Source organism: Drosophila novamexicana, unplaced genomic scaffold (assembly GCF_003285875.2).
Source record: "Drosophila novamexicana strain 15010-1031.04,08,12 unplaced genomic scaffold, DnovRS2.1 tig00000644-arrow-pilon, whole genome shotgun sequence".
Taxonomy (NCBI): Eukaryota; Metazoa; Arthropoda; class Insecta; order Diptera; family Drosophilidae; genus Drosophila; species Drosophila novamexicana.
The window spans coordinates 694,703-716,928 of NW_020824814.1; the positions used below are offsets into that span (position 1 = coordinate 694,703).

General features: G+C 40.0%; 4 protein-coding genes across 5 annotated transcripts in view; 1 reads left to right on the forward strand and 3 right to left on the reverse strand.

Moving 5' to 3' along the window:
- The window catches only part of LOC115762654 (DNA-binding protein D-ETS-3), a 30,858-nt gene extending 27,971 nt beyond the window's left edge, over window positions 1–2,887 (forward strand). For both annotated transcript variants that reach the window (XM_030704960.1, XM_030704961.1), the window contains 2 exons: window positions 2,456–2,664; window positions 2,732–2,887. In XM_030704960.1, the coding sequence (XP_030560820.1) occupies window positions 2,456–2,664; window positions 2,732–2,868 (346 nt within the window). In that variant the 3' untranslated portion in view covers window positions 2,869–2,887. The remainder of the gene's footprint in view (window positions 1–2,455; window positions 2,665–2,731) is intronic.
- A 3,629-nt stretch (window positions 2,888–6,516) lies between these two features.
- Window positions 6,517–12,291, reverse strand: LOC115762872 (protein lethal(3)malignant blood neoplasm 1). The gene is made up of 10 exons (XM_030705247.1): window positions 12,259–12,291; window positions 12,080–12,182; window positions 9,042–9,185; window positions 8,351–8,973; window positions 8,002–8,191; window positions 7,441–7,902; window positions 7,160–7,267; window positions 7,036–7,101; window positions 6,891–6,977; window positions 6,517–6,833 (listed from the first exon to the last, which is right to left on the reverse strand). The coding sequence occupies exons 1-10, from the start codon at window positions 12,289–12,291 to the stop codon at window positions 6,517–6,519; spliced, it is 2,133 nt and encodes a 710-aa protein (XP_030561107.1).
- A 5,630-nt stretch (window positions 12,292–17,921) lies between these two features.
- LOC115762692 (endocuticle structural glycoprotein ABD-5) lies at window positions 17,922–18,411 on the reverse strand. Its single transcript, XM_030705014.1, has 2 exons — window positions 18,248–18,411; window positions 17,922–18,188 (listed from the first exon to the last, which is right to left on the reverse strand). The coding sequence occupies exons 1-2, from the start codon at window positions 18,382–18,384 to the stop codon at window positions 18,002–18,004; spliced, it is 324 nt and encodes a 107-aa protein (XP_030560874.1). The 5' UTR covers window positions 18,385–18,411; the 3' UTR covers window positions 17,922–18,001.
- Window positions 18,412–19,662: 1,251 nt separating this feature from the next.
- Window positions 19,663–20,055, reverse strand: LOC115762746 (endocuticle structural protein SgAbd-6-like). Its single transcript, XM_030705084.1, has 2 exons — window positions 19,910–20,055; window positions 19,663–19,852 (listed from the first exon to the last, which is right to left on the reverse strand). Exons 1-2 carry the CDS (start codon window positions 20,053–20,055, stop codon window positions 19,663–19,665), a joined length of 336 nt encoding a protein of 111 aa, XP_030560944.1.
- Between the last annotated feature and the right edge of the window lie 2,171 nt (window positions 20,056–22,226).

The window sequence follows — 22,226 nt, forward strand, 5'->3', positions numbered from 1 at the left end:
GCGTGTAAATGGCTTTTACTTTAATCCTTTTTGCTGTGCTGTTTGTCTCGCTGATTGTGTGCTTTGTGCCCCGCGTCCATCAGCAGCCATTGATTGCTTCTGATTGTTTGCTCCCACACACCCTGCCCCCCCCCCTCTCCCCTTCCCCCCTCAACAGCCCATCAAAGGAGCGAAAGAATACGCTTTTGTCTTTTGCTGCTGCCTTTAATTTATGCCATTAATTGGCATAATTTATGGCCAATAGCGCAGAGAAAAAAGTGAAAATATATTGAAAACAAAAAAAATTACAGTGCGCATTGAAATTTAAATTAATTTACATGTTTTTGTTTTTTTTGTTTTTGTCTGTTGCGAGACAAAAGCGTCGCATAAACCAAATTCGATATGTGCAATAAAATGGCAATAAACGAATAAAATCATAAAACTTGAATGGATATTTCTGCGCAGATCTTCACATAATTATGCTAATTTGAATAATTAAAGAATTAAAGGCAAAGGGACGGCATTTAATGAAACGCGGACTCTAGACAATTTCTTAAAGTTAGCCTACATATACAATATATATGCATCCGATTTGTAGAATGTGAAAACAGTATAGGCAAGGCCGTGGTACACCCGTTCGTATCCCAAATAGACATGGGTAAAAATTTCCCACTCCCATAACTCGGTCAAAACTGAACCGAATTTCACGAGGTTTAGTTTTTTCTTCACGCCTTGGTATCTAGATTAATCTTGCATTTAAATCTGAAAACGTAATTTCTAGTCGAAATTCATGTAAAATTTGAACCTTTGAAATCCTATTTGGACATGGGATGTACCTGTTAGCATATATGTAATTAGCCGAGCATATGTATATATTAGAGCGTGACCATTTAGAAAAGGTATGAAAAAACGATATTGAAATCTAAATACATCTCTTTATGCTTATTACTAATGCTAGGACCAAGCCGTGTCCAAATTTGCATTGGTTTAATTTAGATGTATTATAATTTATAAATATAAATGTTAAAGTGAACTTACCCAAACATTCGCTGAAAGACAAAAGAAAAACAAAGTTAGTAAGTTCAATTAAAAAAGAGAATCAATATGAGTAAGAGAGTGAGAGAGAGAGAGAGAGAGCCAGAGAGAGAGAGAGAGAGAGAGAGAGAGAGAGAGAGAGAGCGAGAGAGAAAGAGAGAGAGAGAGAGAGAGAGAGATAGAGATAGGGTATAGTAAATAGGTGGGAGTGAGAGTGTGAGCAGAATTAATGTTTTTTAGTGGAATTCATGAGAATTGCATAGAAGAGCTATATGTAAAAGCACGATGTATTAAAAAATGTTCTGTAAACTTGGTAAGCATGTATAAATAGTCATTAAATATCAACTTTACTTTTGTGATAAAATCGTAACTGTGACCTTAGACTTGACATTGAACCCGCATCCTCCTGTGCTATAAGTGTAGTTTATCACAGATCGCTCAGTTATTTGTTTAGTTTACCCAGTACGCAGCTGACTTAATCACTTTTCGGACTGCCCATGCAAAGCAAACAGAAATTTTTGTCGGGCAATCGTCTGTCTTGTCTACCCCCAAGCTTGGCCAACGCCCGCCCGCCCGCTGCTTGGCTGTCTGCCCAAGCAATTTGGCTTGGCCTCGAGCCACGAAATATTTCTGTTTGAGTTTATGCGCAAGGCGTTTGCCATTTAATTGCGGGGCCAGAGATTGAGGGCAAGTCTTGGGGTGGTTGGGCTGTTTGGCCAAAGTCTAGCACTAAAATCGCCTAATGTCAGCAAATTAACTTAAAACGCATAAAGCGCGCATTATTTTGTAATTATTTATACGCTCAGTCTTTTGTTTGGTTTTCCCACATTGGCAGCAGCAAACATTACACTACCGAAAAATGCCGCTCTGTAATTTGTTACAGGGAAAAATCTTATAACGAACGGTCCTAAGGGGAGACCTAGTATTGTAGAAGTTTAATAAGAGATAGTTTTGGGAAGGGAGTTTTGAAAGATTTGCTATAAATTATCAGCGAGGCAAGTCGCTCTTATGAATTTGATAACAATCGAGAAATCGATAACAAGATATACGAAATTGATTACAATCGATTAAATCGATAACCGCCGAAAATAAGTCAATATAAGGGAAAAGAATCGAAAGTACATGCATTATAATCGATCATATATAAAAAAATCGATACAAAAACGATAACAATCGATAATAATCGGTAGAAAAAATCGAAAATAGTGGATAAAAATGGATAATAATGGATAATACTCGATAAAAATGGATAAAAATTGATATTGCAATCATTTTTTTGAGAATATCTTGGAACTTATAAGAACTTATAATGCGGACTAGATTATTTTGGTATCTCATACGTTAATTGAATTATTTTAATTAAATTTAATTTTCTGTGATCTACAAATGCTTCGCCCTTGCCAGTTATCACTGTATTTTGCTGCACTCTCCATATTTGCAGATATTATTATGACAAGAACATCATGACCAAGGTGCATGGCAAGCGCTATGCGTACAAATTCGATTTCCAGGGCCTGGCGGCGGCCACACAGCCGGCGGCCAGCGATCCCACCTACAAGTATCAGAGCGATCTGTTCATGACGCCATATCATCACAGCGCCAAGCTCAGCTCGTTTATGAGTCCGCATCACGGCATGACCTCGTCCTCAGGTGGGTTTGGCGAAAGTTTGCCCTTTTGGATACCATTTCTGATCTGATCTCGTCTCTTGCCTTGCAGCCTCCATATTTCCGACGGCCGCCTCGTGGGGCAACTGGGGCAGTCCGGCTACAAATCTGTATCAGCCGCACTCGATGAGCCATGTGACGCCCTCGCATGTGGCGCCGCATCTCAGCTCCTATCCGCACTACGCATGACCATCATAATATGAGAGCAATGCCGCCGCTGGCGCTGCCGGTGCCAGCAGCGCGGTTAGCGGCGGCGCTGGCATTATGAGCGGCTTTGCCAGCGGCGGCGGCGGCGGCGGCGGCACCACCAGCACCACCAGCAGCAGCAGCAGCAACAACAACAACAACACCACCGCCAACAACAACAACAGCAACAATAGCGGCGGCAGCAATCCGAATGCCGGACAGTCGCATTTGGAGGCCAGTCTGGGCCAGAATCTGAATGCGGCTCCGGCACATGCCAGCGCTGGCTTCGGACTCGGCGTACACGGCATGAGCATGGGCGTCGGTGTGGGCGTCGGCGTCGGCGTGGGCGTGGGCGGCAGCAATTCGACGCTCAATTCGCTGGTCGTGGGCAATCGGCTGATGAACAGCAGCCTGCCGACGCTGCTCAAATGATGCCACCTGGAGAAGTTCGGGCTGAGTCTGGGCGCCGGTCCGCCACCGCCAGCGGCCACGCCCGCCGACGCAGCGCCGGACGGCAGCGTTGGCATCGGCAGTCACGCATATCCCGGCAGCTATGGCGCCGGCAGCGAGCGGACACTGTACGACTATCTGGACATGAAGGGCGAGCAGGCGACGTTTTTATTGTAAGTGCAACCAAAACCACCAGAAAAAAAAAGTAAAGAAAACCAAAACAGAAAAATAGAAAAACCAAAAACCAAAACCAGAATACAGCGGATTTTACTCATAGCAATTAACTCAAGAACCAGTCAAAAACTGCTGATCCAGAATATATATATATATACATAAACACGAATATGTAACCTGACTGACGAGCTGATCAACCGATTTTAACTGTAAATACCTTATGTGTTTCCACCCGCAAGTGTGGAAAAATAGTGGAAAATAGTTGTATGAAACTTTTTTATTTGTCAATCGATTAATCTTAAGCCCAGCTTCAAAAGTTCTTTGTTCAAATACAATTGAGCGTTTTTTTTTCACACTTTTCGCCAAATCCACTCGTCTAGGTGGAAATGGGCTAGAAGTTTCCGGCTCAAACTTATTTCCAAGACTTCTTATGAAGCTTTTCAAAAGTTAAACTCCCAACACATTTTCAAACTTCTATAAAAAATGGAAATTGAGATCTGGAATTGCTGGATTTCGATTTTCCACAGGTGGAAAATGGGTGGAAAATGAAAATCCAAAAAATGTAAGCACAAAACTTAAACCAAATAAGAACGAGAAATGCCAGTTCGTATATTTATATAAGCATATACATTCTTTATAATTAATCAGTGATGCTTTTATTTGGCATTCTGCTTATTAAGTAGCCCATGTCCACTATGGAGGCAATGTTGTTGTTTGGTTATAGGGAACACTCCATCTGTCGCTGCACGTGCCGTAGACATTGCACTTTCGACTGCAGCACTTGTTGTCATAAATGCAAGCCTTGCCATTCGGCGTGCACCAGTCGATATTTCCGCACACAAGAGCGAGGCTCATCGAGACACTCAACACCAATAATATCCACCTCATCTTTTTGGCTCAGCCTTCGGGTTGAATATGAACAAATTAGCTTTCTTCATTTGCGCTTTATTTATTTGTTAATAGGAAAAGTTTTACGAGGCGTTTTAGTTCCGCACGTTAGTTACGAAACTCTGTGAACGAATCGATTTGTAGCTCAATTTATAAAGGTCTGAAAATGATTTCAAGCCAATAATCAGATTATATAAGCGTATATTAGCTGACCTTGACCCGGCACAAATCATTAGCCTTAGATTTGAGGAACGATTTTCAGGAAAATTAAACTATTATTTTCTATTAATATTCGGCATTTATTTCCCTGGATCCTTGAATATGTGTTTGAACCAAAAACGTTGTCCAAAAAATACTTTGATACCCATTTTCACGAAGCAGGGTGGATTTACCGAAAAGTGTGAAACACGTCCCAAACGAAACTTTACAAAAATGTTGGAAAATAAATTTTAGGAAAATCATTTGGTATACTAAAAAGTAACATACAACTCTTTTCCGTCAATTTTCCACGCTTGCCGGTGGAATTGGCTAGGGAAAATACAGTAAAAATTTCACTTTCGATTACTATTCTATTATCTGGGCTTAAATTAAGATCTTAATGCCCAGAGGTAAATTGGAAAAGTTATTTCCGAAAGTATATGTATATATATATATATATTCTTGATCAGTAACAGAAGACATAAGTCTACGTATGTATATGTAAATATCATTCAGATGCGATAAATGCATGCATTTTGTGTGACGTAGGCGTGTCCGTGTGTGTGAATGTGTGTGTGTGAATGTGTGTGCGTGCGTGTCTCTTTAGACTATTTTAGTTAACGTTGTTGCCGTAAGTTGAACTCTTAACCTAAACCTAAACATATACATATGAGAATCAAACAAAACGCGTTTTCCAGTACGATAACAATTTGCAAAACTTCTGAATTGTTCTAGTATAAATACTCGATTGTAAGCTAATACGATTTCCGGAACACACACATATATATATATATATATAAACTAAGTATATATGGGATATTTTGAATTGTTGTTAGCATTTGCCACTTGTTAATAGTAAGGGATAAGCAGGTCTTAAAGGATCATTCAATCTATATATTTCTTCAAACAACAAATAAAAGCGTAGTTCATAATTCTAAGCTGAATCGATAATCAATTATCGATAGTTCTTCGCTTCATAGAAAAAGAAACTCTCGTTTAGTGTTTGTTGGCGAATTGTAAATACCAAAACATATATATATATAGCATACAGATCTAAGAATGCATGGCAGTTCATACTCGTATACCCTGTACCTGCTGGTGAGTGGGGTATATGCCAGATGTAGCAAGGCAGGCACCTATGCCTGGTACAGGGTATCAGCTAGTCGAGCACTGTCGTCTAGATTCTTTTCACATGTTTTCATTTGCCTTAACCTTTGATTTCTATAATATTTTTCTTGCTAATTATATAAAACTTGGGCGTTATTTATCAGTTCGATATGGTTGACTGTGATAGTTGATTGTACAGTTAAAACTCTTGAATAATTTTTAAATAACCTAAACATCTAACATGATGCATTATCTAAAAAAAGAAAACAACAGTAAATCTTAATCTTAAACATAAAAACAACAAGAAAGCTCTGTGTGTATAAAAAAATGTAGAACTTTTTAAGCGCAAATTCAACAATATTGAAAAATAAATAAATATATATATATATGTATATGTATATGTATACAGCCCCTTCTATCCAGTTGCAGTGGATAGCAAAAGTATCGATACTTATAAATGTACTTATGTAATTTTAAATGTGTGTGTGTGTAATTGAGATATGCAACTTTATGCTACATCTAAATGTATACAATTTTTAAATTCTGAATGTAACTTTACAAAATATTATATAACTAAGTATAATAGACAACCGCCCCACATTGTGTACCCCTACCCCCGCCCCCTCTTCCTGATCCCACTAAGCGTTAAGTTGATTTAAGTGGAATACCTTTAACAAAAATAAAAAAGTAAAAAAAAAAAAAAAAAAAACAAAACCCAATTCAAGAACAACAACAACAACAACTCTTTTCAATTCATTCTCCATTATTACAGGGTATTTTTTTTTACTGAATTTATAAATGTACTTATTGGATTAATGATTAATAATTAATTAATCATTGGGCTGCCTTGTTGAACCACTTGAACTCGTAGTGCTTCAGCGAGTTCTCATCGGGCAGCGCCGCCTCCTTGCCCTCCAGTTTGCGCCAACTAATGTGCGGCTGGAAGCCAAACTCATTGGCAATATACTCGACGACACGCTCCACAGCATCCTCGCCAATGGCAAAGTAGTTGCCTACTTTATCGCCGTTGCGGCTGCCCGTCTCCTCATGGCCATTATAGTCCAATATATATTTAAATTTGTACAAATCGCCTGTGAGTCCGGGTTCACCAACCGCTCCTACAATGGTTGCTGTCTTTGTGGAGGTGGGTTCTGTAAGCAAAGCTTTTGCTGTTACACTTAACGAATCTGGTTGCTGTCCGGGCTTACGTGGTGAATTGTTACTTGCTGTGCTGCCGCTTGACGGTTGACTTTGCTGCTTAGTTGCTGTCACGGCAGGCAGCGCTGCAACTGTGTCTATGCATGTTTTATTAATATTCATTCAACTTAACGAATGGTATGTGTCTGAGCTTACTTGGCTTGAAACTATCTGAGCTGCTGCCACCTGATGGTTGTTGCGCACTCTTGCCGTCTGCTAAGGCTGCGAATGCTTGTTAAATTAAAAAAAAACTCAACGAATTGGTGTTGACTGCGCTTACGTGGCTTGACGCCTGCTGCTGCTTGCTGCTGGGTGCCTGTCAAGGCTGGCAGCGCTCCTGCGGCAGCATTGCCAGCTGCACTCAATGGTTGCTGACCCGACTGAACGTCTGCAAGTTTTTAAATTTTAATGATTTTTAAATGTAAATCAATTGAAATACGTGATTAATTTGTTTACTTGCTGGCAGCTGTGTGTGTGTGGCAGTGTGTGTGTGTGCGGCAGTGTGTGTGTGTGCTGGTGTTGTTTGTGTGGTGAGTAGAACAGGCTGTGCCTCCGGAATACGATTGGCGAGCGGAGGCGTGGGACTGAGCGCATTGTCCTGCTTCTGCTCTTGCACAATTCCGGCAACTGCTTGCTTCACAGGCTGCGCCTCATGTTGCGTGGCGCTCAGCACCCGACCATTTAGCCGCTGCGCCGCCGCCAAACTAATGAGTCGCAGCGTACCAAAAGCAAAACGGTTGAGATCCTTGGCGCCTGCTGTTGCGGGCGGAATCCCCGCCAGCTTTTCGACAAATGCAGGGGCTGAGCCGGGGGCTGGCAGTTTCTGTGGCTGCGTTGCTGAGCCACTCGCATGCAGGACATTCGCTTCCAGCGGAGTCCTTACCAGATTTGCCACTTGAACAGCAGCAGAGCTGGGATCAGGTGCATCCGCTAGCAGATCCTTTGGCTCCGTCGCTGGGCCATTGGCCTCCAGGCTACTCGGCGGCCGCAGTGTCTGTACCTTGGATAATTCGCGAATCAACGCTACGGTCTTTGCATTGCGCACAACTTCGAGCTCCACAGGCTCCACCGCAGCAGCCGGAGTAGGAGCAGCAGCCGGGGCAGGAACAGGAGCAGGAGTACCAATAGCCGCTGCTGCTTGAGCATCATGGTGGCCAGGAACAAAGCTCTGCAAATCCTTTGGCGGCATCCTTACCAGATTTGCCACTTGAACAGCAGCAGAGCTGGGATCAGGTGCATCCGCTAGCAGATCCTTTGGCTCCGTCGCTGGGCCATTGGCCTTTAGGCTACTCGGCGGCCGCAGTGTCTGTACCTTGGATAATTCGCGAATCAACGCTACGGTCTTTGCATTGCGCACAACTTCGAGCTCCACAGGCTCCACCGCAGCAGTCGGAGTGGGAGGAGCATCCTGGGCAGGAGCAGGAGCAGGAGCAGCAGCAGCTATTGCTATATGAGGCTCATGGGAGTTCACAGCGAAGCTCTGGAAATCCTTCGCGCCCGCTGCTTCCGGCGGAATCCTCGCCAGCTTGGCCACAAAAGCAACTGCAGAGCTAAGAGCAGGTGCATCCACTGGCACTTCCTTTGACTGCGTCGTTGTGGCACTCGCACTCAGGATTCGTGCTGGTCGCAGCGCCTGCACCTTGGCTATTTCGTGAGCCAGCGCCACGGTCTTCGCATTGCGCACAACAACAGGCTCCGCCGCAGGAGCAGGAACTGCAGCTGCGAAAAAAGTAGCAGCAGCTGCTGCTTGAGGCTCGGTCTGGGGGCTAAAGACAAAGCTCTGCAAGTCCTGCGCAGCCGCCGCAGCGGCCAGTTCAAGCGATTCCTTCAGGATCGCGACCTGGCTGTGTGTGTGTGTCTGTGTGCTGGGTGTAACTGTGTGACCTTTGAACTCACCTGGCACAGCTCCGACTGCCGCCGACGGGGACAGCGGCTGCGAGAGCGGGCGTATCTCCGTTTTGGTGCTGGGACGGATCGCTTCCGGCTGCGTCGCTTCCGGTGGGGATTTGTTCAGAAAGCAGCCGGAGCAGGCGGCGGTATTGAAGTGATGCCTGGCCACAGACGCCGCGGTGGTTGTTGTGGGCGGCGGGCTCTCTGCATTGATCGAGTTTGGATTAGTTCACATTATTCCTGATTATGATTCTTGTACGTGCTGCACTTACTGGGCGCTACGGGACCCGTATACGGATAGTTTTTCATCGAGATTATCCGAAATTTGCCTTCCTCATCGGTCGCATAGACCGTCACGTGGTAAATTCCATCGGCGGTTATAAACCCGAATTCGCCCATTACAATTCCGTTCTCATCTAATAAAAGGGCAGAGCACAAGCTGATTACTTATTCACAGTCGAAAATGGCAAGCGCGCGACTAGCAGATACCCTGTAGAGGCATTTTGGTGCGAGGTGAAAAGATGAGACGAGCATTCACTTTCTCAAATGCCCGATATCCACAGATTGTGAAATCGATATTTATCGAAAGGGAGCTAGCTATCGATCATTTTAAATCAATTTGAGCGTGCGATAGGAAAACGTTAGTTTCTCTCTCTCTCCCTCTCTCCCTCTCTCTATCTCTCTCTCTCTCTCATGCAGACTGAGGCTGCGAATCGATATTTATCGATTATCGCATAATGTAGCGCTATCTTATATATCTTATCATATTGCATAGACTTTGTCAAATGTTGTGTCTATAGAAACGAAGAATCCGAGCTCAAAAAAAACGGAGTTGAATATCGATATCGAAAGAGTTTGTAATAGTTTGAACTCTGATCAAAAACCTGAAGCAGAACATCGATATTTATCGATTTTGCTATAACGTAGTAAATTTTTGATATTCAAAATGAAATTTTCTCTAGTGTGCGTAAATCGATGTGTATATTTTTATGTTTCCAGATCTTATGCTTCGAAAAAACATGCTCAAGCTTTAGGCTTAAAAACGATATTTATCGAGCACCAAAAAAATCTGATATCTATTAAAAACAGATAATTTAGTTTGCGTATAAATTGATGTCTTTCTCTCAGAGAGTTGGAAGTTCGGGCTGTTGAGGCATATCTAGTCTGTACATACATCATTTGCTTGTTTTCATGTTACAGGGTATAGAGAATAGATATATTCCATGCATGTATAGATCACTTTCATTATTAATGCCGAAACATAACTGGTTCATTCTTTGCCACAATTTGTTGGAGCGACAAACCAGCCAAACAGGCGCTTGGGACCCGGCTATAAAGATAAAGATCGAATAAACTGTCGCGATAATTATGATCGTCGTTTTATGAGGCGAAGGCCTTTTGTTTATGCCCCAGCCGAGACTTAACGCATGCAAGAATTATGCTTAGCACATCATATCCAACGACTACGTCCTGCTGCTACAGCCACCCACCTGTGTGGCACCAGTCTCAGTGTTTAGTTTGTTTTTTTGGTTCTACGGCCTTAAACAAGTTTCGATTCGCACTTATCGCTGCGATCGCGCATTTTGAAACGTTTCAATGCCCGTTTCACGATTGTTTGTGTCATTTTAATGGACATAATCTGTTGTCGTTTCTTTATAGCCGTCTAAATGCGCCACGCAATTGTAGAGAAAGGGAAAGAAATATCTTTAAATATCAAATGTCATTTCAAAAGAAAAAATTGCACACAAATTTTGCATATTGCTATATATACATGCGATGCTTAATAGCAATGTTTGAAGCGCATCTATTTATATGCGCTCGAAAACATCATGATTTGCTATACCCTGCACTTAATGGTTAAGAAGGGCATAATGTTTCTGTGCTAATGTATGTAACAGGCTGAAGATGACATCTGCGACTTTTTTGAGTGCTGATATTCTTGATCAGCATCAACAGCCAAGTCGATTGAGCAGAGCCTGTGCTTTAGAAACTCTTCGATCTCGGAAACTATAAAATACAAGGACTAAGTAAATCTAGGGATCTGAGAACTTGGCTTCTTCCATTAGCAGCGTAAATAAATTTTGTTTTAAATCCTCGATAAATTGCTTTGTTTATATGAAATCGATAAATATCGTTATCGATAATCTGTTTTTTGCAGCATAGTTCGGAGCTAATAACAACAAATGTTGTATATAAATAATCATTTAGATCCAGAATATACTTTCGCTTTTTTGATACCTCCTCCCGTTTCCAACAAAATTATAAGAAACTTCTTTTTGTAAGCCTTAGTATGCTTTGATATTTCTATTATTATATAAATTGCATATAGATCGGACAATAAGCACCGAACGGCTGACTTTGGGTTCAGGACAAGCGCTTCCTTTTGTATGTAAGCACATGTAAGCATTTAGTCTGAATAATTATTACAAAAACTTCCTTAAAGGATTCTCTTTGTTGAAAAACATGAAAATAGAAATGGACATAATCTGTAGAAATGAAAATTCCTAATATACTATAAATATTGGATAAAAACCTAAATAATGTAAGAAATTTATTTTGTTTTTTCCAGAATTTTTAGTTAAGAAATTCAACCCTGAGCAGAGTTAAGAATATATATTTTTGTTTTTCTAGGAAATGCTCTTAAAATTTGTTCAAGCTATAAAACGAAAGTTCGCACATAATAATCTAGTTATTTGAAACATTTCTTATCTATGCAATCTGCATATGCAAATGACTCTATAAATGTTTGCGCATTGTGTGTGTGCACAACAAGTTGCCCACATAATGTTGTGTGTGTTTGTGTGTGCTTTTCTAATACACGCTCAACTCTGGCATTTCGAGATACATATATGCTTATGAATATTGAAATTTGGCGACATTTGAGACAAATCAATAAATAAGCCAAGTGAAGCTCTGGCTACATGTTATGCTAATTGAAGAGCTTCATAAGTTTTCTGACAATTTTATTATCAACTATTGTTTCAGGTGCGCGCAGACTGAGGATGCCGCTCGCAATTAGAGAGGGAGAGGGGTACAGACTGGTAGAATCTTAGGCATTTCAATTGATATTGACCCCGGGTGTCAGCAGCTGCAGCTATTAGACCCGCAAACGTGTATTGTGCGGCATTGCACAATCGTTGCGGCAGTTGCAGTTGCAAAAAGTCAAAAGCTGTTGCCTTTTTTGTCGCTAATGCTTGCCAGCATGACGCAGCTCCATTTGCATAAATACACACACAGACACACATGTACTTGATTGATCATATCGGTGTCAATCAATTTCGAAAGAATCCCTCCTTCGGCTTCCGCTCACCTCTTTGCTCGCGGCGATGCTGCTGCTCCTCGATGGTAAAGCCGAATTTGTAGGGACGCACCGTGGCGGGCAGGACGTAGCTAAAGCACAGCACAGTCAGCAGCTTGTATGGAATAAATTCGATAAATTATATAAATTATTTAAACAATAAACACACACACACACACGCGCGCACTTACAACACAATTGACAGCCAAAAATGTTTGCCTCATTTTGCAGCTTGTCTTCGAAAAAATTTGCAAATTTCGCGTATCAATTTTTGTTTTTATTTGTATTTAAATTGGCGCACACCGTTAGCTCGTTTGTTATATTCTTTATATATATATATATATATGTATTTTTTTATTATTAATTAAATTAATTTATGCGGTGCGATACCGTTAGCGACGCGTCTCTCGGCTGAGCAGGCGAAACGGCTGAAACACACCCCACGATGTTCGGCGACCAATTGACAAACTTAATAATATTTGGTAAACATTATAAAACATTGGTCAGCCGCCACACACACGCACGCACACACACACATAGGTGGCTGAGCCAGCGACACTGCGTGTGTGTGTGTGTGTGTGCGTGTGTGTCTGTGCTAGCATATCAGCTAACTGAGCGCTGTTTGCTCAAAATCAACTAAATACCCTCTAAACAACAAGCTAGATCCGTTCACTAGCTTGTTTACTTATGGAAATTACCCGGCGTCGCGCGACTATTTGTCACATATTTGCATGTAATAATAATAACTAATTAAACAAAATAGAAACATGTATATAATATATACAAAAATTATGCACATATATAATATAAATAAATAATTATAAAATGAAAATTGAATTTCTGTTATATTTTTATAGATTTTCATTACCATAAAAAATATATAGCATAGCGCAGCATATTTTGTTTATTTGCAACGGAATGGTTGAGCCCATTAAATCCTAAATTAAAAAAAAAAATTATCTATATTTATTACTTTTTTGTATATACTATATTTTTGTTAAAGCTGCATAAATGCTGAATATCGAAAAAATAATTTACATTTTATTATGAATCAAACTTTGATTTTTTCACCAAAGGCCAAAAATGATTTAAAGGGGAATTCAGCCCCAAAACACAAACATTTTGAGCTCATAATCCTTGCTTTTATCCAACCGAACTTTATAGGGTAGATGAAAGGCATATGATGGGAGCATGAGTAGGTTTTTCTGTTGCCGTTCGAAAGTCTACTCTCCAAAAATAGTGTTGAGCAACTCTTCAAAATTCCACTCTCCAAAAATAGTGTTGAGCAACTCTAGTGCTGTTAAGCGTCTCTGCAGCTTTTACAGTTAAGGGCTCTTTTTTAATTCTTTTTTATATTTCCCATTATTTGTAATAGCTTTGCCTTATCAGAACTTTTCTGATATTTTTTATCATTTAAATAAATAATCGTAATTTTTTCCAGGGTATAAGCAAGTCGTCTACGCACGCAAACCGCATCTACTCTAGTATTTATAATTATTTTAATTTTTCAAAACGTGTCATTATGCTGCTCATTTGCATAGCTCGTGGCAATATGGATAAACATGAATCAAGCTAAATAATAAATATGAAGATATAATATATTTATTGACAGCTATGGAGAATAAAAATTGTGGATTGACAGCGCGCTTATTGGCTGCTCGCAGTTAATTAGCGAGTAGAGCCCGAGAAATACAAATGGCTTCTCGATATGATTTATCAGCTTCTATTCATGTCAACTACCGTTGCTAGCCGGAGGGTAAACCGAATGCAATGAGGAAGAGTTGTTTACACTGCACTGTGCAGCACACTGTGCATCATTAATCAGCCATCGGCTGTCCTGAGATGCGTTGCGCATCTGCCCGTGTCTGTGTCTTGCCGGATGCAGCAGAAATAGCATCTGTTGTGCTGTCAGCTATATTCTTGTACATGGAAATATTGCTGTCAAGTTCAGGGAATATTCTCAGCTTCATTTGCATTTAAATTGCAATGCAAACTGCTTTAACAACTTGTCCAAATAATAGAAAACAAGCAACGTTTTATGGGTCCGCCTATAAGTATGCAATCATTTATTGTTGCATTTGTCAAGTTTGTTGCCTGAGTCTTTTGTTTTGCATGTGCTTTTAAAGCGGAGCCCAAAAGCTGTACACATTTTGGTCTGTTTAATGTCAAAGTAGACATACTTAAAGGCACAACTGACACGCCCTGCTATACCCTGTACGCCTTGCAAATATTTAAGGGAATATGTGCTGATCTGTTGGACTTCGTCTTAGTCCTACAAAAAATGCATTCTTGTCCGATCTTCATGAAACTTGCACCCTACACTTTGTATGTACCAAAGCTAAAATCTAGCGGGAAAGATCAGAATTATTCAACAAGTGAAATATGTTAAATGTGTTTCTGATATTCAAGAGGCTACCTGCCAAAATTGTTCTCTAAGGCTCATATATTCTTCAAATAATGCCTAAAAAGTCGTGTCTCGAAATCGATATTTATCGATATTTTTAAAATAGCGGAAGGTATCGAAAAATAATGTGTTTATAGCATACGAAAGGCTACATAGCAAGCGTGATGTCTAAGGCTTTTATATTCTTCGTGTAATGTTTAAAATATCGCGACTCGAAATCGATATTTATCGATATTAATGAAATGATTGGAGATATAAGTAAGTAAATATGAAATATATCTATAAAAATTAATGAGTAGCAGCTCGTTTTGCGTATGTTAAAGAGGAATATATGTGTAAAATTTAAAGTCTCTAGCTTTTCAAATTTCCAAGACCGACATCAAAGGTCAGGCATGGCCAGATCGACTCAGCGCATCGAACTGATCGAGAATATATACTCGCAGCATGTAACATCCATTAATATGCCAGATCAGGTTATTCAGAGTCTATTAAGCACAAAGCTATATACTCTTAAACATTATATATGCACACACTCAGTTACTTATCGATTTACTCATATTGCTCCATCACTTTGCAACCCCTGTTTTCTGTCAATTAAAGTAAAAGACATATAGTTATAGGGTACCATAGGTCGAGCACTTCGATCTAGTCGGAATAGAGCGATCAAAGCAAACGTCTTGATTCGCACTGAAGCGCTTGATGCGACTGAAGCCAACGCGACGCTGACCCAAACCTTTATACAATGTTACAGATGGAAATCTGGTTTTTTATGCATGACTTGATTAACATTTTATTGCTGCTTTAAGTACTTCTAACTTGCAATAGTCGAGCTCAGCAAGAGTTGATCATTAAGTAATAAAGTAAACGCTTAAATATTAAAGAAAATTCTTTATTAATATTGGGCTCATAAATAATATAAAGAAGTAAGCGGAAATAGGTTGTAGACGCATATTGTAAAAAACCTAGACTACAAGCAGGCCAGTTGGGTTGTTGATCTCGAAATAAATCTTTACTCAGTTCGAAAACTAATTTATGCATCTGTTTGATAAGCTCAGCTCATTGACAGAACCCAATAGCAAAATACCAGACGCGTACGCAAATGCAGATCATTGTTCGTTTAGGCAGCAATTTATATTCAAAAATGTATAAATATAAATATATATTTTTTTGGACGGCTTTAAAATATTTACGTCAGCAAAGGTTGCGGGCATGCAAATCAGAATTAGCCGACCAGTGTTGGGCAGCGCTGGTATACATTTTCTACGCTTGATTGACTTAAGAGTTGTTGCTTTAAAAATTAGCATCAGCATAAAAAGAATGCTCTAGACGAGAGTATGCGACCAGGAGATACCCTATGTGAAATGCGATTGTCATTCACTGAGATTTATATATGTATATATCGATCTTTCGATATATATCGATATCGATCAATATTTACCAATGTATAAAGTATACGAGAGTCTCTAAGCTTCTACGTTTGCAAACAAGATTTTGATATCGATTCTTATCGATTTCAGAGAAACAAGGCTAGCTATCGATGCTTTGATACAAAACTGATTTGCACGGGAAATAAGCACTGCTGCATTTTGAATTCAAGTACTTCAGTTCTGTGGTTCTCCAGATCGCCGAGTGTATCTACATACGGACAAATCACGAATATGAATCTTCATTATATCGGAGATGCCTGTTACATATATATACACGCACAACCATTATACCTCTCAATGCATTCTCAATAGTTTCAGGGTATACAAATCATAAATTATTTACGTTTGTGCAAGTTTATAATTTTTTAGGAAATTAACCTTCAAAATTGTTGTTGGCTTCGATTTTGTTTCGTGCGGCTGTCAAACAAATTCGCTGCTCGCTAATTGTTCAAAATTGTAGATGCACAGCTTTCATTATGTACCTATTAATTACAAAGAAAACAAAATTCGAACAACAAGAAAAAAGCGAAAAGCCAACAATAAAAAGAAAAAACAAGTTTATTCACACAAAAATTTGCAAATTTCGTTGATGATGCAAAATGAACGCGAAGGTCGCACGCCAGCCGCAACCACGATGCGTATACAAGGCAGAAGAAGACCACGGAAAAAATACAAAAAAAAAAATATATATATAGAAATCGGGTTCCAGTTTTTATAGCCAAAGCAGCAGCCACAGTAGCCGCTCTTGCGTCATACTTTTCATTTCGTTTTGGGCCTAGAACGCGTTATGCAAATCGATAATTAAGAATCGATAACCAGGAATTTGCATAACTGTTAGTTTTATACACAAAAAAGCAAACATATTATATGGTTTGCCAGAAACCAAGAGTTGGCCTTTGTTACAGGGATCCGGGTTTCATAAATAAATTACTTTCTTTTCATTTCATTTTTATTTCATTCCTCCATTGAGCATATTTTGATCATTTATATGGTGATGAGGGGAACTCTTCAAGAATTCTAGAAATCGAATTGCAGTTATTTTCTATCATGTCTCGGAGTTCCTAAGAGCCAGTTACCCCAAATTGTAAATCGAGTTGCTGGAATAGTATATCCAGATCTAGAGTATTTGACTTCTTGGATGCTTCACCAGAAAATTGTGTTAATGGAGATATAGACTCCATATTTTATTATCAGTTTTTTTTTTAAACGGAGAATGGTCACCCTGGATTCTTCTCGCTTAGCTATGTTAATTATTTTGCGAGTCAGATCCCAGCTAAGATAATTTAACAATTTCTCATCTCTCTAGATTGACATTAGCTCCAGTACTTAACTCTAAATTCCGGTTGATAATCTGTAACCAGACCAGAGAATGCAAATATATTTTATTTTATTTAACAAGAAAATACTCATTTTAAGCATCTTTGCTTAGTCAGCGTATGGAACTCATCACCGACACTTATATTTATAACTTATAAATAAAACGGAATTCTATGTTTAATTAAAGAAGCAAGATAATTCAGCAATTGTCTACGAAAGTATGACGACAAGCGCACACCAGAATCCCAGCTAAATACAAGTAGGACAAACAACAAGAATTTTTTCCATACAAAGTCAATTCTGTCTTGATGAATGCAATATTTTGAATACTGGACACATGAGGCATACTCAAGAATAGGTCGTACCAAAGATCTAAAAAAGGTCTACGACTTGGATCTTCGACTGATGAAACCCAAGATCGTAAGATCGTAACATGAGTGTCGAATTTGAGGCAAGAATGACATCTAGATCATTGACTACATTACTTGTACTGCTATCTACATATATTTAAGTACTTCTATATAAAAGTACTACAAATATCACACATATATAGTATATAGCTAGAAGCTGAGAGCTGGGATCCTCCAGAAATTCATGCTGCAAATGGCATTTCATTTTGATTTTATTTTTGTTTTATTATTTATTGAGCATATTTAGTTAGTTTATAGTTTCTATATATATTATTTATTTATTTTTATATAATTTTTGTATATTTGGAATTTTTTTTTTTTGTTTGGTTTTTGGGAATGTTCCATTTGTTGTTAGCCGGCCCGTGTGTGGCTCTGTTTAGGCAGCTAGCTTGACGATGGGATGGTAGCCCGTCTCGTCTGCGGTGAAGGTAATCTCGTATTTCTTGCCATCGGGCGCCGTCCAGCTGCTGGAGCCGGACACGGCGAGCACGCCTTCGGCATCTCCAGTGCCCGGCTTCAGCACGCCCTCCTCGCTGCGTGCGATGCCATTGCTGGTCTCGTAGCTGGGCATGAGAGGGAGGATATTAAATGGATGCTTCGCATGTGGACAGCTCAAACTCACTTAAAGGAGTATTTGTCGATGCCATTGTTATCGGTTTCCAGGCGCAGAGTCTCCGCCTTTGAATCATCCTCGGCAGGCCTGGCCCGGGCCAAACTAACCGCCAGGCATATAACTAAAAACAGGGTATAGCACTTCATGTTTGGTTTACACTCGACTGCACTTAACTGGCCCGTTGACCGTAACGCGAATGGCTTTTATAGTCGACCCGGTGCTAAAAGTTCTAGAGAACAATATCCTAATCGGCGCAACAAAAAATCAAAATAAAACAAAAAGAATACAACAATATTCTAGGTAAACAAATTAATGAAAAAATTCAATAGAATACATTTTAATTATAGATTAACACATTTTTTTTCTGCCAAATGCATAAAAAAGCATTTATTGTCATTCCTCATACGCTTGCCAAATACTAAATCAAAAAGAAACAAATCAACACAAACAAATACAAAAGGCATAGATAGAGCTAAATCAAAATATCACTACTCTGTCATTATTTAGCTATGATAAATGTATTACGCGTAAGTTCGCGCCCGAGGCGGAATATTTGAGCATCTATTAAATAGAAATAACTTTGACTTTCTGCGACTTAATCGGCATCACAGGCATGACATAACCGCAATTACTTAACACTAATCAATATTTGAAAATTGTGCAAAATACAAGTATTTGCCAGAACATTAGTTATAATTCATTTTACGAGAAAGTACAGAGTATTTAGTCCAACCCATTTTTGGTGCTGCTTAGAGATCATCTCTCGGGCATTCCCCTTGATATTCAGTGTGACCAGAGCTTCAAATGCAGTATTTTTTAGCTCATTAATATCAATAATTTAATTACTTAATAAAGGCCATACAATGACCCCATTTTGGGGAGTGCTTAGGGTTTATGTGTCAAGCAAGAACGAATCTCCACTTCTTAAGCTGAAATTTCCCTGAAGGTCCAGTGTGACCAGAGCTTCAAATGCAGCATTTTTTAGCTTATTAATTCTTCCCTGAATCCATTCAAAATGGGTAAAAAGGGGGTATTGCCTGTTTGTAACAGGCAGAAGGAAGCATCTCCAATCCCATAAGGTATATGTATTCTCGAGTCGATCTAGCATTGTCTGCCCGTCCTGCCAGTGCGCGCACATTCCGTGTTAGTGCCCGATAATCGCAACAATCGAAATTAATCGATATCGAAATCCTATTTCTTGAACAAACCTCTTTGATTTTAAGAGCTAGAGTTACGAAAATTGTCATATAGAGAGCCAAAGCCCCCCTCCTCCTCTTAATATGAGCAGCATTTGGTGTTGGTAGAAGATGGTTCAAGGTATACCCTAGTCGGGCACTCCCGACTAGAGCCCTCTTTTGTTTTATTTTATTAAACAAGAAAATACTGATTACTTAATCCGAGCCAATGATCCATTTGTGGCTGCTTCAGTTGTGCGGCAAATGGTCACCCTGTGGCTGGAAACCGTTCTCGTCGGCAATATAGTTCAGCGTATAGGTCTGGCCATCGGGCGCCACCCAGCTGACGGAGCCTCGCACGCTGAGCGCCTCCTGTTCGGTGCCGGCGTTCTTCAGCTCGGCCTGCTCCTGGCGTGTGACGCCATCGCTTGTCTCGTAGCTGTAAATCAAGTGGGAATTTCAATTAGATATCCTCTTGCCCCTGGGCTGTACGCACGCAAAGTTATAGCCATCGGTGCCGATATTTTCGTTATCGTAACGCAAAATTGTTGCCTGCTGTGAGTCATCCAACGGCGCCGCCTGGCTGCTGGACAGGAGCAGAAAACCGATCAGGACGAAGACACAAACGTTGATTCCACGCATTTTCGAATGGTATTTTTTCGTATTTCAGATCAAGAGTTCACGACACGCTACCGTACTTGTCACAATTAGGCGCTAACGACTTATGTGGCGCCTGCTAATGAGCTGCCAGCTATTTATACTAATTCATCAGGCTGTCCAAAGAGCTCCCACACACACACCACACACACACCACACACACACGCACACACAAACAAACACACAATAAGGTAGCCATAACAATCGCCTTTAATGCACACAAATTATATAATTGTTGACTCTGCTCTGGGCATGCCCAAGACTTTGTCTGGTTGTGCGTGGTTGTGCGTGTGTGTGTGTGTGTGTGCTTGTCTTAAGCTTTTAATTGAACAAGCCAAAAACCCATTAAGCATTTGATGTACACTCGCATCTCATTTGAATTGGCCGCCAAGTGAATCTTGTCGAATCTCAAATCTCGAACCGCGAGCCAAACGTAATCATGATAATGAAATGTGCTTGCAAATATTTGGTTAGACGCGCGTGTTTGCATATCTATGGCAATAGGTCAACGGCTGAATTTACTTACGCACAAAACAAAATGTGTCTAAAACAAAAAATATAATTAGACAGCAGCAACAGGAAATAATTATTATAAAAAAATATATAAGCATTTATATATGTATATAAATAAATATAATATTATTTAACAGGAAACCAAAAAAGTTCCTCAATCTTAACCAGCAAGCCAACAGATAAGATCTGACTAATTTGAGTCTTAAGCGCAGATATATTTAATATATTTAGGCTATTCCAGGGCCACGCACTTGTTGGTCGTACGACTTGAACATCGAGAAAAAGAAGCTAAAAAATAATATTATAGTGCAGCTGTTTCTATAGCCGACAGCTATTAAAAATGGCTAAGGCTGGGTATGATGTTTTTGTGCGCATATATGTAACAGGCAGAAGAAGGCCTCTTCGAGAACCTTAAGAGTTAGAGCATAGGAAATCTGAGCATGAAATCGATAAAAATCGATATCGAAATTCTCATAAGCATATCTTGCAGCATATAAGAGCTAGAGGCAATAAATATAGTATAAAGACTTTCGCATGGCATGTAGCAAGATTCAAAGTATATCTCTGCTTGGATTCTATACCCTTAAAGTCTCTATACTAAAATTGTGGGAAATGGTATTTTCAGAGTTATAGCATTGGGCTTTGAATTTTACACACACTTGAATATCGCATATATTCCCTGAAAATGTCATAAAGATCGATCGTAAGAGACCGCAGTTACCATAGTGTGGTTAAGCTTAAAAGAAGCCCTCCCAAGTGCATGGGCATCTGTGTGTATGTACGCGTAAGCGTGTTTCTATGTGTGTGTGCATGTGTAGGGCGAAGCTACAATTATTGTAAAGACAGGTATGTACAGGGTAACTGCTAGTCGAGCACTCTTACTTTTAACATTTTTAAAGATCAGCATTGAAAATGTTTTAAAAAATCATGTATTCTTTTTTTAATTTAAGTCTTATTTGCGTTTTTCCTGGTAAAGCTCGAATAGTACATATAGAATGTAGTCAAAATACCGAGATATGCATATTTATGTTATAAGGTGACACAATTTTATAAAGCCGCGTCAAGTTGACCTTCAAAAAGACCCAAAACTAGAGGCTGCATCGCCAGCCGACGATTAAGCGGGCGGGGGCGGGCACAACTTGTTAAGTGAAGATGCGACACGAGATTCGAGCTTTAGCTTGGGTGTGTGTGCATGTGTGTGTGTGTGTGTGTGTGTGTGTGTTGATGACCTTAGTCAATAAAATAAAAACTGAATAAAGCTGCGCTGCGCTGACGACTGTGTACAGGGCGTATGCGTAATGTATTGTAGCGCATTTAACAGCCGCTCAGCTTAGCTCCGCGTTCCCCTTCCGTCCCCCTCGGCTGCTGCTGCTGCTGCTGCGGCTGCTCATCAATCAGCATTGAGGAGCCGCCAAGTGACTGGCCAGTCGGAACGTAACTCTTGACGTTGTTTGATTGTTTTGCAGTTACGATTGATAAATGAGGCGCTTGGCCAAAAGATGCGCCCGTTAATTGCCCAACACGATGTTGGCCCCAGCTGCACTAGTTTGCCCTTTAGCTGAACTGACTGGTGTTTTTTTTTTCGGTTTAAACAATTTTTTGTATTTAATATTTTCTCAGCTGTTGTTGCTGTGCAGTTCTCA

Excerpts from the sequence above, each read along its gene's own strand:
- LOC115762692 (XM_030705014.1), bottom strand. The coding sequence starts at position 18,384 with ATGAAGTGCTATACCCTGTTTTTAGTTATATGCCTGGCGGTTAGTTTG. Across the intron at positions 18,189-18,247 it reads ATCGACAAATACTCCTTTAA|CTACGAGACCAGCAATGGCA; the intron begins GTGAGTTTGAGC and ends TCTCATGCCCAG.
- LOC115762746 (XM_030705084.1), bottom strand. The coding sequence starts at position 20,055 with ATGCGTGGAATCAACGTTTGTGTCTTCGTCCTGATCGGTTTTCTGCTC. Across the intron at positions 19,853-19,909 it reads ACCGATGGCTATAACTTTGC|CTACGAGACAAGCGATGGCG; the intron begins GTGCGTACAGCC and ends CTTGATTTACAG.
- LOC115762872 (XM_030705247.1), bottom strand. The coding sequence starts at position 12,291 with ATGAGGCAAACATTTTTGGCTGTCAATTGTGTT. Across the intron at positions 12,183-12,258 it reads TTTTGGCTGTCAATTGTGTT|CTGCTGACTGTGCTGTGCTT; the intron begins GTAAGTGCGCGC and ends ATTCCATACAAG. Across the intron at positions 7,268-7,440 it reads CACGCCTCCGCTCGCCAATC|ACGTTCAGTCGGGTCAGCAA; the intron begins GTATTCCGGAGG and ends AAAAACTTGCAG.